This window comes from Coregonus lavaretus (genome assembly GCF_964263955.1).
Source record: "Coregonus lavaretus genome assembly, chromosome: 2".
Classification (NCBI taxonomy): Eukaryota; Metazoa; Chordata; class Actinopteri; order Salmoniformes; family Salmonidae; genus Coregonus; species Coregonus lavaretus.
This window is the reverse complement of record NC_139989.1, coordinates 19,516,287-19,530,925: the sequence shown is the minus strand read 5'-3', so window position 1 is coordinate 19,530,925 and position 14,639 is coordinate 19,516,287. Positions and strand designations below refer to the sequence as shown.

At 42.2% G+C, this 14,639-nt stretch overlaps 1 protein-coding gene across 1 annotated transcript in view; it reads right to left on the bottom strand.

The window, feature by feature from the left end:
* Nucleotides 1-14,639, bottom strand: part of malrd1 (MAM and LDL receptor class A domain containing 1) — a gene marked incomplete at both ends in the record, with an annotated part of 134,819 nt that overhangs the window by 36,709 nt on the left and 83,471 nt on the right. Inside the window, one exon of the mRNA XM_084144447.1 lies at nucleotides 14,319-14,476. Within this exon, the coding sequence (XP_084000573.1) occupies nucleotides 14,319-14,476 (158 nt within the window). The remainder of the gene's footprint in view (nucleotides 1-14,318; nucleotides 14,477-14,639) is intronic.

The following is a 14,639-nucleotide window of genomic DNA, read 5'->3' as shown; positions in this document are numbered from 1 at the left end:
TGTTACTGATGGTAGGCTTTGTTACTTTGGTCCCAGCTCTCTGCAGGTCATTCACTAGGTCCCCCCGTGTGGTTCTGGGATTTCTGCTCACCGTTCTTGTGATCATTTTGACCCCACGGGGTGAGATCTTGCGTGGAGCCCCAGATCGAGGGAGATTATCAGTGGTCTTGTATGTCTTCCATTTCCTAATAATTGCTCCCACAGTTGATTTCTTCAAACCAAGCTGCTTACCTATTGCAGATTCAGTCTTCCCAGCCTGGTGCAGGTCTACAATTTTGTTTCTGGTGTCCTTTGACAGCTCTTTGGTCTTGGCCATAGTGGAGTTTGGAGTGTGACTGTTTGAGGTTGTGGACAGGTGTCTTTTATACTGATAACAAGTTCAAACAGGTGCCATTAATACAGGTAACGAGTGGAGGACAGAGGAGCCTCTTAAAGAAGAAGTTACAGGTCTGTGAGAGCCAGAAATCTTGCTTGTTTGTAGGTGACCAAATACTTATTTTCCACCATAATTTGCAAATAAATTCATTAAAAATCCTACAATGTGATTATCTGGAGAAAAAAAATCTAAATTTGTCTGTCATAGTTGACGTGTACCTATGATGAAAATTACAGGCCTCTCTCATCTTTTTATGTGGGAGAACTTGCACAATTGGTGGCTGACTAAATACCTTTTTCCCCCACTGTACATCCAATTTGCTGAGTAGAGTGTTGGAGGCTATTTTGTAAATGACATCGCCGAAGTCAAGGATCGGTAGGATAGTCAGTTTTACAAGGGCATGTTTGGCAGCATGAGTGAAGGAGACTTTGTTGCGAAATAGGAAGCCGATTCTAGATTTAACTTTGGATTGGAGATTCTTAATGTGAGTCTGGAAGGAGAGTTTACAGTCTAACCAGACACCTAGGTATTTGTAGTTGTCCACATACTCTAGGTCAGACCCGTCGAGAGTAGTGATTCTAGTCGGGTGTGCTGGTGCCAGCAGCGTTCAATTGAAGAGCATGCATTTAGTTTTACTAGTGTTTTAGAGCAGTTGGAGGCTACTGAAGGAGTGTTGTATGGCATTGAAGCTCGTTTGGAGGTTTGTTAACACAGTGTCCAATGAAGGGCCAGATGTATACAAAATGGTGTCGTCTGCGTAGAGGTGGATCTGAGAGTCACCAGCAGCAAGAGCGACATCATTGATATACACAGAGAAAAGAGTCGGCCCAAGAATTGAACCCTGTGGCACCCCCATAGAGACTGCCATAGGTCTAGACAACAGGCCCTCCGATTTGACACATTGAACTCTATCTGAGAAGTAGTTGGTGAACCAGGCGAGGCATTCATTTGAGAAACCAAGGCTATTTAGTCTGCCAATAAGAATGCGGTGGTTGACAGAGTCGAAAGCCTTGGCCAGGTCGATGAAGACGGCTGCACAGTACTGTCTATTATCGATCGCAGTTATAATATCATTTAGGACCTTGAGCGTGGCTGAGGTGCACCCATGACCAGCTCGGAAACCGGATTGCATAGCGGAGAAGGTACGGTGGGAATCGAAATGGTCGGTGATCTATTTGTTAACTTGGCTTTCAAAAACCTTTGAAAGGCAGGGCAGGATGGATATAGGTCTGTAACAGTTTGGATCTAGAGTGTCACCCCCTTTGAAGAGGGGGATGACCGCGGCAGCTTTCCAATCTCTGGGGATCTCAGACGTTACGAAAGAGAGGTTGAACAGGCTAGTAATAGGGTTGCGACAATTTCGGCGGCTAGTTTTAGAAAGAAAGGGTCCAGATTGTCTAGCCCAGATGATTTGTAGGGGTCCAGATTTCACAGCTCTTTCAGAACATCAGCTGTTTGAATTTCTGTGATGGAGAAGCGGGGGGGGGCATGGGCAAGTTGCAGCGGAGGGTGCAGAGCTGGTGGCCGGGGTAGTGGTAGCCAGGTGGAAAGCATGGCCAGCCGTGGCAAAATGCTTGTTGAAATTCTCGATTATTGTAGATTTATCGGTGGTGATAGTGTTTCCTAGCCTCAGTGCAGTGGGCAGCTGGGAGGAGGTGCTCTTATTCTCCATGGACTTTACAGTGTCCCAAAACTTTTTGGAGTTAGTGCTACAAGATGCACATTTCTGTTTGAAAAAGCTAGCCTTTGCTTTCCTAACTGATTGTGTATATTGGTTCCTAACTTCCCTGAAAAGTTGCATATCGCGGGGGCTATTTGATGCTAATGCAGTACGCCACAGGATGTTTTTGTGCTGGTCAAGGGCAGTCAAGTCTGAGGAGGACCAGGGGCTATATCTGTTCTTAGTTCTGTATTTTTTGAATGGGGCATGTTTATTTAAGATTGAGAGGAAATTACTTTTGAAGAACAACCAAGCATCCTCTTCTGACGGAATGAGATCGATATTCATCCAGGATACCTGGGCCAGGTCAATTAGGAAGGCCTGCTTGCTAAAGTGTTTTAGGGAGCGTTTGACAGTGATGAGGGGTGGTCGTTTGACGCATGCAATAAGGCAGTGATCGCTGAGATCCTGGTTGAAGACAGCGGAGGTGTATTTAGAGGGTAAGTTAGTCAGGATGATATCCATGAGGGTACCCATGTTTACGGATTTAGGGTTGTACCTGGTAGGTTCGTTGATAATTTGTTTGAGATTGAGGGCATATAGTTTGGATTGTAGGATGGCCGGGGTGTTAAGCATATCCAAATTTAGGTCACCAAGTAGTACGAACTCTGAGGATAAATGGGGGGCAATCAATTCACATATGGTGTCCAGGGCACAGCTGGGGGCGGAGGGGGGTCTGTAGCAAGCGGCAACAGAGAGAGACTTATTTCTGGAAAGGTGGATTTTTAGAAGTAGAAGCTCAAACTGTTTGGGCACAGACCTGGATAGTATGATAGAGCTCTGCAGGCTATCTCTACAGTAGATTGCAACTCCACCCCCTTTGGCAGTTCTATCTAGACGGAAAATGTTGTAGTTGGGATGGACATTTCAGAATTGTTGGTGGCCTTCCTAAGCCAGGATTCAGACACTGCTAGAACATCAGGGTTGGCGGAGTGTGCTAACGCAGTGAATAACTCAAACTTAGGAAGGTGGCTTCTGATGTTAACGTGCAGAAAACCAAGGCTTTTATGGTTACAGATGTCAACAAATGATAGCTCCTGGGGAGTATGAGTGATACTGGGGGCTGCAGGGCCTGGGTTAGCCTCTACATCACCAGAGGAACAGAGGAGGACTAGAATAAGGATACGGCTAAAGGCTTTAAGAACTGGTCTTCTAGTGCGTTGGGTACAGAGAATAAAGGGGGCAGATTTCCAGGCGTTATTGAAAAGATTCAGGGCATTATGTACAGACAAGAATATGGAAGGATATGAGTACAGTGGAGGTAAACCTAAGCGTTGGGTAACAATGAAAGAGATAGCATCACTGGAGGCACCGATTGAGCCGGTCTCGGCGTGTATGGGGGGTGGAACAAAGGAGCTATTTGAGGCAGTTTGAGAGGGACTTGGGGTTCTACAGTGAAATTGTATAATAAGAACTAACTGGAACAGCAATAGGCAAGGCATATTGACATGGGAGAGAGGCATAAAGCAATCAAAGGTGTTATTAGAGAGAGCTAAGACAACAACTGGTAATGGCGATAAAGTTTGGGCTGAGGCTAGTACAGATAAACAGGACAGGGTACCGTGTAAAGGAACAGTCCAGCAGGCATCAGCTGTGCAGCTGAGTGATCATAAGGTCCAGTGAACAACAATATGTGAGTCCGAGAGCAGTTCGAATTGGTGCTTCAGCACAGCGAGCAGGAAGCACGGTTGTTGTTTGCGTGTGCTAGCGGGCCGGGGCTAGCAGATGGATCTTCGTGGTCGTCGCAACGGGAAGCCTGTTGAAACCACAGACGATTACGTCGGCAGACCAGTCGTGATGGATCGGCAGGGCTCCGTGTCGACTCTAGGAGGTCCCGTCCGGTTGACAGAGAGGTAGATACCCGGAGATGTGTCTGACTCAAGACCAGCTCAAGGCTGATTAGTCAACAACAACGTTCATTTGGTTGCAGCTAGCTAGTTGTGATTATCCAGTATTAAAGGTCCCGTGATTCAGTGATTCCGGCAGAAAATCCGATAGGTTCTGGGTCGATAACGCGCTGTGCAGACAGTGCAGACTGGCCGATAATAGTCCAGGCTGGATTGATTCAAATCATCATGATATCAATCTGCCATGTAGGCCTACTTTGCAGATAACATTTAATTGGGAAGGTTTTTTGGGAAAGCCTTTTAGACATTTTTATTCAAAAAGCGCATGATGACTGAATTGCGCAACGAAAGATTCAACCAAGACTTCGGACCAAACTTTTTCAATAACTGTTTTGCATACCCATTGTTGCCTTAGTTAGCATTTACTGGTTGATATCATAAGTTGAAATGTCTTTCCCACCTACTCTACTTTCCCACCTACTCTTCGAGCAGGTGTCCACATAATTTTGTACCTACACCCCTCCCCCAATTATTTATTTTATTTTTCAGAGACCTCAAAAATTGTCTCCTGATGTGGTGTAGCTCTTTCCATATAAGGGTTGAAAATGGCAGATTTGTCATTGATTAGCGCCTAAACTGGAACGCAGTGGCTGTACAGTAACATGCTATACATGACGTCAGAGCTCAGGTTTTCTGCTTCACATCGCTGTATGGGTTTTGACTGACTGGTTTTGATGAAAGCCTAACACTGTAAGAACGTATTTTATAACTTAGCTAGACATGTTGGAAATAGAATAAGCTCTTAAATGATGCCCAGCTGACCCAGATTTATAAATGGAACGTTTTTGGATTACGTAAACAGTAATTGTGTGATGTTTTTCTGTAGTTCAATGCTTCCCATGGCTCCCACTTCTAGCTATTGGGATACAATTCATAGTGCGTTTAAAAAATGTATATGTCAAGGTAAACGCTCCCGGATAAAATTAACACATTTACAAAGTGGGAAAGATGTAGGAGGACTATTTTAAACGGTATTTCCAGGCACTAGCATTTTGCCCCATCCTAAATTGGTTTAGACATGATTCTTCTGCCCACTGGCTGAGTATAGAGAGAAATATGGTGTCTGCTATTGCTCTGGAAGAGGTGGTCTTCACTGATATATACCCTTAAACAATGTAAACTACGCTATGGTCCTATTTTTGCTCACACAATTTCTATATGGTGCAACAACAAAAAGAACGATGTAACTGGGAATCAAAATGGCATGCCCATACTCCAATATTTCACAATAATGCCTTGCAGATCGTGGCCTATTGCATCCCCCGAATGGTCCAAATGTGGAATCCGTACCCTTAACGATATCATGGTTTGAGAATATTACAAGATTTGAAAGATACATACACATTACCAGGCAACTCCTTTTCTCTATATGTACCACTTAGGTCAGCAATGCTGGCCTATGGAGTCCCTTGGGAAACCCAACTACCAAACCATCCAAATGATCTGAGCTCCCGAAAGGACTGATCTCTATAATACAGTATATAGGCGGGGTGGGAAACGTGGTTTCTGGGTGGAGAGGGAGGATGCGGGAGAGTGGATGGGGACTGAGAGGGGGAATGGTTGGGGTAACCTTTATATGCATTTAATTGTTTTTGTACCAAAAAAAAAAAAAGACAAATTAATAAGAAGTTGGTCACAAAAAAATAGTAATTGTTTGATGGTGGGGACACAGGGCTGTGTTCCAAACAAACAACTACTGTACAAATGTGCTTGCTTCAGTTCCTCAATGGCAAAGCTAGGAGAGCTCAAAAAAGCACCTTATAGTTGAAGGCTCTTTCCTTGAGTCATAAAAGTGCATTGAAATTACATAGCAACAAGTGCATTGAAATTACATAGCAACTGTGCACAGTTTGGAGAGGTGTGGGGCCACTTGGAGACACCAGTTAGACCTCTCACTCAAACCCTTGTAATCATTTAAATGCACATAAAATCAACAGTGTAATGTTTGGATTCAGTCTTGTGTAATCTCCAGTGTTCTCTTTCAACTGCTACCATGGTCAAGCATATGCTTCTTATAGTTCTTCTGTTAGAAACATTTCAATTTTGCCCTATCCATATAGGCCAATTTCGAAGAGTTTAAGGGGTTTTAAGCATTGTTGTGGACTTAGAACGTCCAATTTTTGCCCTTTTTCTATAAAAAGGTTTGATTTTGAGAGTAAAACCCGCCCAAAAAAACTATAGGAGAACTCATAAAAACTATAGGAAAATATAATTTTTCACACAGGGCACGTTTCCTCTGCCGGGCGGGCCGTTTGGGAAATGTTTGGCAAAAGTAGAGTATACCCACTTTTCCAGGCACCACTACACTACTGGTTGGACTGAAGATAAAACACATTATACTGTATCACCTCCCAGTTTGCTGCCAAACCGCCTAATCGTGGACTAATTGGAACACGAGTGAGGATAAAGTGGTATGGACTGAATTGTCGTTCCTGATTGAGACAGAGGGAATATAGATTTTTGGCATGGGGACTGGGAATAGAGCTCTCAGTTGTCACACGCAAATGAAGATCCACCTGACCCCCCCCCCACCCTTCAGTTAGGATCATTTAAACAGACAGACCTTGTCTACATCCTATTCCTTATTACAGTGCCTTCTGAAAGTATTCACACCCCTTGACTTTTTCCACATTCCGTTGTGTTACAAAGTGGGGTTAAAATGGATTTATATGTCATTGTTTGGAAAATTAAACACTAACATATCTTGATTAGATACGTATTCAACCCCCTGAGTCAATACATTAGAATCACCTTTGGCAGCGATTACAGCTGTGAATCTTTCTGGGTAAGTCTTTAAGAGCGTTGCACACCTGGATTGTACAACATTTGCCCATTATTCTTTTTAAAATTCTTCAAGCTCTGTCAAGTTGGTTGTTGATCATTGCTAGACAGACATTTTCAAGTCTTGCCATAGATTTTCAAGCTGATTTAAGTCAAAACTGTAACTAGGTCACTCAGGAACATTCAATGTCGCCTTGGTAAGCAACTCCAGCCTTGTGTTTTAGGTAATGTTTTGCAGTATTACTTTAGTGCCTTGTTGCAAACAGCATGCATGTTTTGGAATATTTGTTATTCTGTACAGGCTTCCTCCTTTTTACTCTGTCATTTATGTTAGTATTGTGTAGTAACTACAATGTTGTTGATCCATCCTCAGTTATCTCCTGTCACAGCCATTAAACTCTGTAACTGTTGAAAATCCCTGAGCGATTTCTTTCGACTACGCCAACAGAGTTAGGAAGGACGCCTGTATCTTTGTAGTGACTGGGTGTATTGACACACCATCCAAAGTGTAATTAATGACTGCACCATGCTCAAAGACTGCACCATACCCATCTATCAATAGGTGCCCTTCTTTGCGAACCATTGGAAAACCTCTGTGGTCTTTGTGGTTGAATCTGTGGTTGAAATTCACTGCTCGACTGAGGGACCTTACAGATAATTGTATGTGTGGGCTACAGAGATGAGGTAGTCATTCAAAAATCATGTTAAACACTATTATTGGCACACAGAGTCCATGCAACTTATTATGTGAGTTGTTAAGCAAAGTTTTACTCCTGAACTTATTTAGGCTTGCCATAACAAAAGGGTTGAATACTTATTGACTCAAGACATTTCAGCTTTTAATTTTTAATGAATTTGTAAGCATTTCTAAAAACATAATTCCACTTTGACATTATGGGGTATTGTGTGTAGATCAGTGACACAAAATCTCAATTTAATCCATTTAAAATTCAGGCTGTAACACAACGAAATGTGGAAAAAGTCAAGAGGTGTGAATATTTTCTGAAGGCACTGTAGTGCAGTACTTTTGACCAGAGTCCTATTAGCCCTGGTCAAAAGTAGTGCACTATATAGCGAAAGGGGTGCCATTTGGGACAAGGCCCCTTTCTTAAACACCGTGACTGGGAATGATATGAAACAATAATATTAGGTTAATGGATACCTTGGCTAGTTAGTTCAAAATGTGTGTTAATGGTGGAGAATATGGATTTAACTATCCGTTTCCCATTAAATTCCATGATTCATATAATCAGATAATTTTTATGATGTTCTCTTATCCTGTCTTTTTCTGTTACAGTCATATGAATATCTTGTGGTTCAGGTTCTTGCTGGCCATTCTTGTAGCCCTTTTCTGGTCTCATGTTGCACCTACAACACATTTTCCAGGAATACTCTTATCATGTTATTGAATGTATTCAGATTATTTTCAGATTTCGTTATCAACAAATGAGGCAAAAAGTACAGTAAATGTAAAATGTACATAGAATCAACAGTGTAATGTTTGGATTCAGTCTTGTGTTAGGTAAACTGTTGTGTCCTCACCTTTGGTCTAATAATTTCCCCATAATCTACAAACTGTTCCCTTTCAATTGCTACCATGGTTATGCATTTTCATATTTCTTCCGTAAGAAACATTTCAATTTAGCCCTATCCATATTGGCCAATTCCCACGAGTGTAAAGGGTTAAGATGGATTTATGGTCAGGGACAGAGGTAAGCTCAGCAGTTTACTGTAGCTTCATGGTTACCAAAAGTTTGCCAAGGGCCTTAGTTTACAAAGCTATTGCAATGAAAGAGTCTGGACCTAATCTACTCAAAACAGAGGACAGGCAATGTCATGTTATACTCGGCAGTTTAAAAGCATATTAAAATGCACCCTAGGGTGAGCCATGCACAGTCTGTCTCCTCTCCACCAGCCTGCTGTATGCCAATGGAGTCCTTGCTAGAAATAATCTTGTTACGGGGAATGTAAAACATAGATTAACAGCCAGTTTTACTACAGATTTTATCCAGATTTATGTGTGTAATACAGAAAGGGAGCTCCATCCATGAAACTAGTCTCGGTGCGGTGGCTGACGAGTGGATCATACCGGCATAGCTCATATTTGATGTCTCAATGTGATATCAATCGAGGCACTTATCAGATACATTTCAGAGTTCATTCGATAGAGTTCACAGTCAACGCAGCGCAACCCGCAAATCCACTATGCATAATGAGGCTAGGTTCACATTTACATAAATGTATCATTGGTATCCTTTGATCATATTTGATGACAGTCGCAGTAGCCTAAACCGACAGGGGAAATTTGTAATCGCCATAAAAATATCTTGCTAAACTGAAATCCCATTCATATTCATGACCTTTTCATTTTATGGGGCTGCTGGCAGCTGTTTGGCTGTCGGCTCACCTTCAAGTCAGAGTGCATTATGCTTTTTTATGTTCTCTGTTTGAGGAGTAGAACTAAATGAGTGAGAGAAATGTGTCACTGTGTTTCTATCTTATACCGTACCTCCTAACAGCTCAGATTCAAATTCTGCATCCCAAATGGCAACCCATTCCCTAAATAGTGTCCTACTTTTGACCCATAGGGCTCTGGGCAAAAATAGTGCACTACATTTGGAAAAATATTGTGCACTACATTTGGAACGGGCCCAGTGTCACAGACTGCCTACAGTATTTCTGTTCCCTCCCGGTGGGCTGAGCCATTGTTAGAGAAGTCTGATCATGACTGATGGCTCAGAAGTTCCCAATGCTGATATGAATAGACAGCTCAATGGAATAGAAGTTACAGTGCCTTCAGAAAGTATTCACACCCTTTGACTTTTTCCACATTTTGATGTGTTACAAGTTGGATTAATATGGATTTAAAATGTTATATTTTTGTCAGCGATCTACACAAAATACTCTATTGTCAAAGTGCACGAAAAATTACACTAATATATGTTGATTACATAAGTATTCAACCCCTTTCTGGGTAAGTCTCTAAGAGCTTTGCACACCTGGATTGTACAATATTTGCACATTATTATTTTAAATATTCTTCAAGCTAAGTGTAATTGGTTTTCAAGCCGATTTAAGTCAAAACTGTAACTAGGCAACTCAAGAACATTCAATATCGTCTTGGTAAGCAACTCCAGTATATATTTGGCCTTGTGTTTTAGGTTATTGTCCTGCTGAAAGGTGAATTTGTCTCCCAGTGTCTGTTGGAAAGCAGACTGAACCGTGTTTTCCTCTAGGATTTTGCCTGTGCTTAGCGCTATTCCATTTATTTGTATACTAAAAAACTACCTGAGTTAGGAAGGACGCCTGTATATTTGTAGTTACTGGGTGTATTGATACATCATCCAAAGTGTAATCAATAACTTCACCATGCTCAAAGGGATATTCAATGTCTGCTTTTTAAAAGTTTTGCCCATCTACTAATGGGTGCCCTTCTTTGCGAGGCATAAGAAAACCTCCCTGGTCTACAGATCCCCTGTAGCTCAGTTGGTAGAGCATGGCACTTGCAACGCCAGGGTTGTGTGTTCGTTTCCCACGGGGGGCCAGTATGAAAAATTTATGCACTCACTAACTGTAAGTCGCTCTGGATAAGAGTGTCTGCTAAATGACTAAAATGTAAAATGTCTATGTGGTTGAAACTGTGTTTGAAATTCACTACTTGACTGAGGGACCTTACAGATAATTGTATGTGTGGGGTACAAAGATGAGCTAGTCATAAAAGAAATAATGTTAAACACTATTATTGCACACAGAGTCCATGCAACTTATGTGACTTGTTAAGCACAATTTTACTCCTGAACTTATTTAGGCTTGCCATAACAAAGGGGATAAATGGTTATTGACTCAAGACATTTCAGCTTATCATTGTTTATTAATTTGTAAAAATTCTAAAATCATAATTCCACTTTGACATTATGGGGTATTGTGTGTAGGCCAGTGACACAAAATCGCAATTTAATCCATTTTAAATTCAGGCTGTAACACAGCAAAATGTGGAACAAGTCAAGGGTTTTGAATACTTGTGGTCCTCTGTAGCTCAGCTGGTAGAGCACGGCGCTTGTAACGCCAAGGTAGTGGGTTCGATCCCCGGGACCACCCATACACAAAAAAAATTATGCACGCATGACTGTAAGTCGCTTTGGATAAAAGCGTCTGCTAAATGGCATATTATTATTACTTTCTGAAGGCACTGTAAATTCAGAGGAGAAGTGTTTAGTGATTAAGGCCAGGTACATGCAGTTCTCCCTCCTCTTTACCTATCAAGGAATCCTGAGTCATAATTACAGTTCAGTTAGTTCCCTTAGTTCTGCAAACACCTTTGAAGACCACCTCTCTGTTCATATTACACTGTGTCCTTCAGAATGGCATAGGCCATTATCCAAGTTTCAAGTTTTTATGTCACGTGCACAAGTACAGTGAAATGCCTTTCTTGCAAACTCATAGCCCAACAATGCAATAATCAATAACAATGTGTTACTAGAAGAAGAAAAAACACGAGAAATAAGAATACGAAATATTAAATACACAATAAAGTAAGTAAGTGAGTAAGTAAGCATACTATATACAGGAAGTATAAAAATAGTGAGTTCCAATACTATATTTACATGTGCAGGGATACTGTAGTGATGGAGGTAGATATCTACTGTATAGGGGTAAGGTGCCTAGGCAACATGATATAAGATAAACAGAGTAGCAGCAGCTTGTATGTGAGTGGGTGTGCGGGTGTGTAGAGTCAGTATAAATGTACACTACCGGTCAAAAGTTTTAGAACACCTACTCATTCAAGGGTTTTTCTTTCTTTTTACTATTTTCTACATTGTAGAATAATAGTGAAGACATCAGCACTATGAAATAACACATATGGAATCATGTAGTAACCAAAAAAGTGTTAAACAAATTTATATATATTTATATTTGAGATTCTTCAAACAGCCACGCTTTGCCTTGATGACAGCTTTGCACACTCTTGGCATTCTCTCAACCAGCTTCACCTGGAATGCTTTTCCAACAGTCTTGAAGGAGTTCCCACATATGCTGAGCACTTGTTGGCTGCTTTTCCTTCTTTTTTCCTATGTGCATATTATGTGTGAATGAGAAAATGATGGAGTGAGTGTTTGTGTGTGTGTTGGAGTGACAGTGTGTGTGTCACTCCAATAGTCTACGGCTTGGGTGGTTGGGGTCTTTGACGATTTTAGCCATTACCCACAGCACACAGAGCAGTGTGTGTTTGTGTGTGTGTGTCCTCAACATGGCCTGTACAGACTAGAGCTGTCATTGCTCCTCACCCTTCAAACGAACACAGTGACAAGAGGTCAGAGTGTTGCACGGTCGCATACACAGACACACACACTACATCTATATTAATATGGCCCACCATGATTCCCTTTATCTCCCACTCTGATCTGATACTAGTGTTAACTTAGATGTAATCATGTCCATGATCATGTGTGACATTTTGTCCCCTCATCTCCATCATAACAGTGACCTTTCAGAAAGGTCATGTTCCATCTACATGAAAGAGGGCGATATGAAAAGTAATCAGCACATCTCCCGAAGATCCTACATGTCAAGCTGCCACTCCACAAGTCACAGTCCAATCAAACAGTCAGCGGGTTAGAGTCAAATTCCAGATCCAATTGTGCATAGCCCGCTGTCTAGCACTAATGCTCCCGGCCTAGACACATATATACTCGTCTCCTCACCAAAGACCGGGGTTCAATCCCAATTCCAACTCTTTAATATGTTACTGTCACCTGCCTGTCTCCCCCTTGGTCATTACATAAATGGTTCAATAAAGTGGTAAAAAATCCCAGGTCCAGCACTATGACAAAAATTAGCCCAGCAGTCTGCACTATCCTATGGGATAGCCTGGCGGCCTCAAAATCCAAGCAATGCAGCTCAGTTAAATGAGTGGGAGAAGTAAAATGAAAATAATGTTGCACATTACCTTCATACATAGAACTGCACTACTGCACTTTACAGACTCATATGCGATTCCTGTGATGTGAATAAGGTTGATAATCACTTTTATCACTGCACGTGTACAGTCCCCTGTCCCCATATGTTTTTGTAAAGTGTCTGTTGCTGGTTTTTATGTCCTGTAATGATTTTGTTATGATGCAAGGCACATTTCTGTGAAAACAGATGATTACATTCTGTTATTTTAACTTATTACAGTCATCTACTGAAATCACAGAGATGACACCATTGCCAAAAATGGATGTTGTGGGGGTTTAAATGATTTCTAAACAACCATCCCCTTAGCAACCAACCTCTGACAAGGCACACAGTTAGCTTCAGGCTCTGGTGCATTGGACTAAGGTGGATCTCAAAGGCACCCAATTCCCGGTATAGTGCACTACTTTTGACCAGGCACTATATAGGAAATAGGGTGCCATTTTGCTCTTACACACTCAACATGCACCATGAGCTCTGTTACGCTAGCGTGTTTTACCGCTAGCAGTGCAACCTCTTGCATAAGGCATTATCTTGGTTATTAGCATAACAGTTGCCTCCTTTATTAGGGGAAGCTTAATGAAATGCTAATTCCTGTAGGTGGGATACCACCCCTTGCTGCTTGCTAGAAGAGGAATAAGAGGCTTTACTGGAATTTACATGATGACTTCCTGACCTGCTTTGCAAATTGCACAGAATGGTTCTTGCTGTGTGTGCAAGCTCACACACACAGGGAACCACTCGTGAAAGCTAACACACACACGCACACTCACACACACGGTGTCAAGCACACATACACACACACACAGTACCACATGTGTATGCTAACACACAGAGCAGTGTGTGTGTGTTTGTATGTGTTTGCGTGCGTGCGTGTGCTCAACATGCATGGCCTGTACCATGACTCACATGCCGTAGCTAAACACAGAGTGACAGAGTATCTCACACACACACACACACAAACCTGCTGATCTAAAGCTTTGTTTGCACCTTAACCTTGAGCACTACCTTGCCAAGTTTAATCATGTTTGAGAGTAAACAAACAATGCGCAGCAAGAAACAAGAGAACCCTGCCATAACAAAACTATAAAAAACACACAGCAACAACTTGCAAGTCAAATACATAGTCAAGAAAAAGAAAAATGATGGTGTGTCAGCTTAACAAGTGGAGCTGGCATGGGTGCTGGTGTACCCTCAGCCCAGCTGGTGGGGTGGGTCTACCCTGGTCTGGGAAAACCCCTCACACCCCGCCAGTCTCTGCACACCTGCAGACATCCAGCCTATGGAGCGCTGGCTTGGAGAGTGACCGGTGTTTGGCTCACCCCTCCGAAAATTACAGAGAACATGGCAACAGGACAGCAGCTCTAATATGACATTACTGTTCCTGGGCCCATTTGGGACACAGCCGTCTACGCGAGTCATCAGCAATGGTACTAACTTTTTTTGCTGACATCCTATGGACAGTACATTGAATGCTTCAAAGTGCAAACAGAGCTATTTCTTGCTGCATTCAATGTAAATGCAGACACTATTCCATATTATGTCCATACCTCAACAAGAAGTAAAATAACATTCGTACCTTGACCAGTAAGCGGATGGTGCCTGATGCTTTGTGGGAAATGTAGTACCAGAAGGTGAGCTTGCAGGTGGCACTGGACTCCTTCCACACAGAGCTCTTCATGTGAGCCTTATCACCTTTAAATCCCACTGGAGTGGCCTCCAGATAGACAAAATGACCTGGGTGTGTGTGAGAGAGAGAGAGAGCGAGAGAGAGAGAGAGAGAGAGAGAGAGAGAGAGAGAGAGAGAGTGAGAGAGGTGTGAGGCAGATTGATAGCCACCTCCTCAGATTGCTCTTGCTGATGGTGACAAAATACAGTTAGGTCATAGGGATGCGAGGGA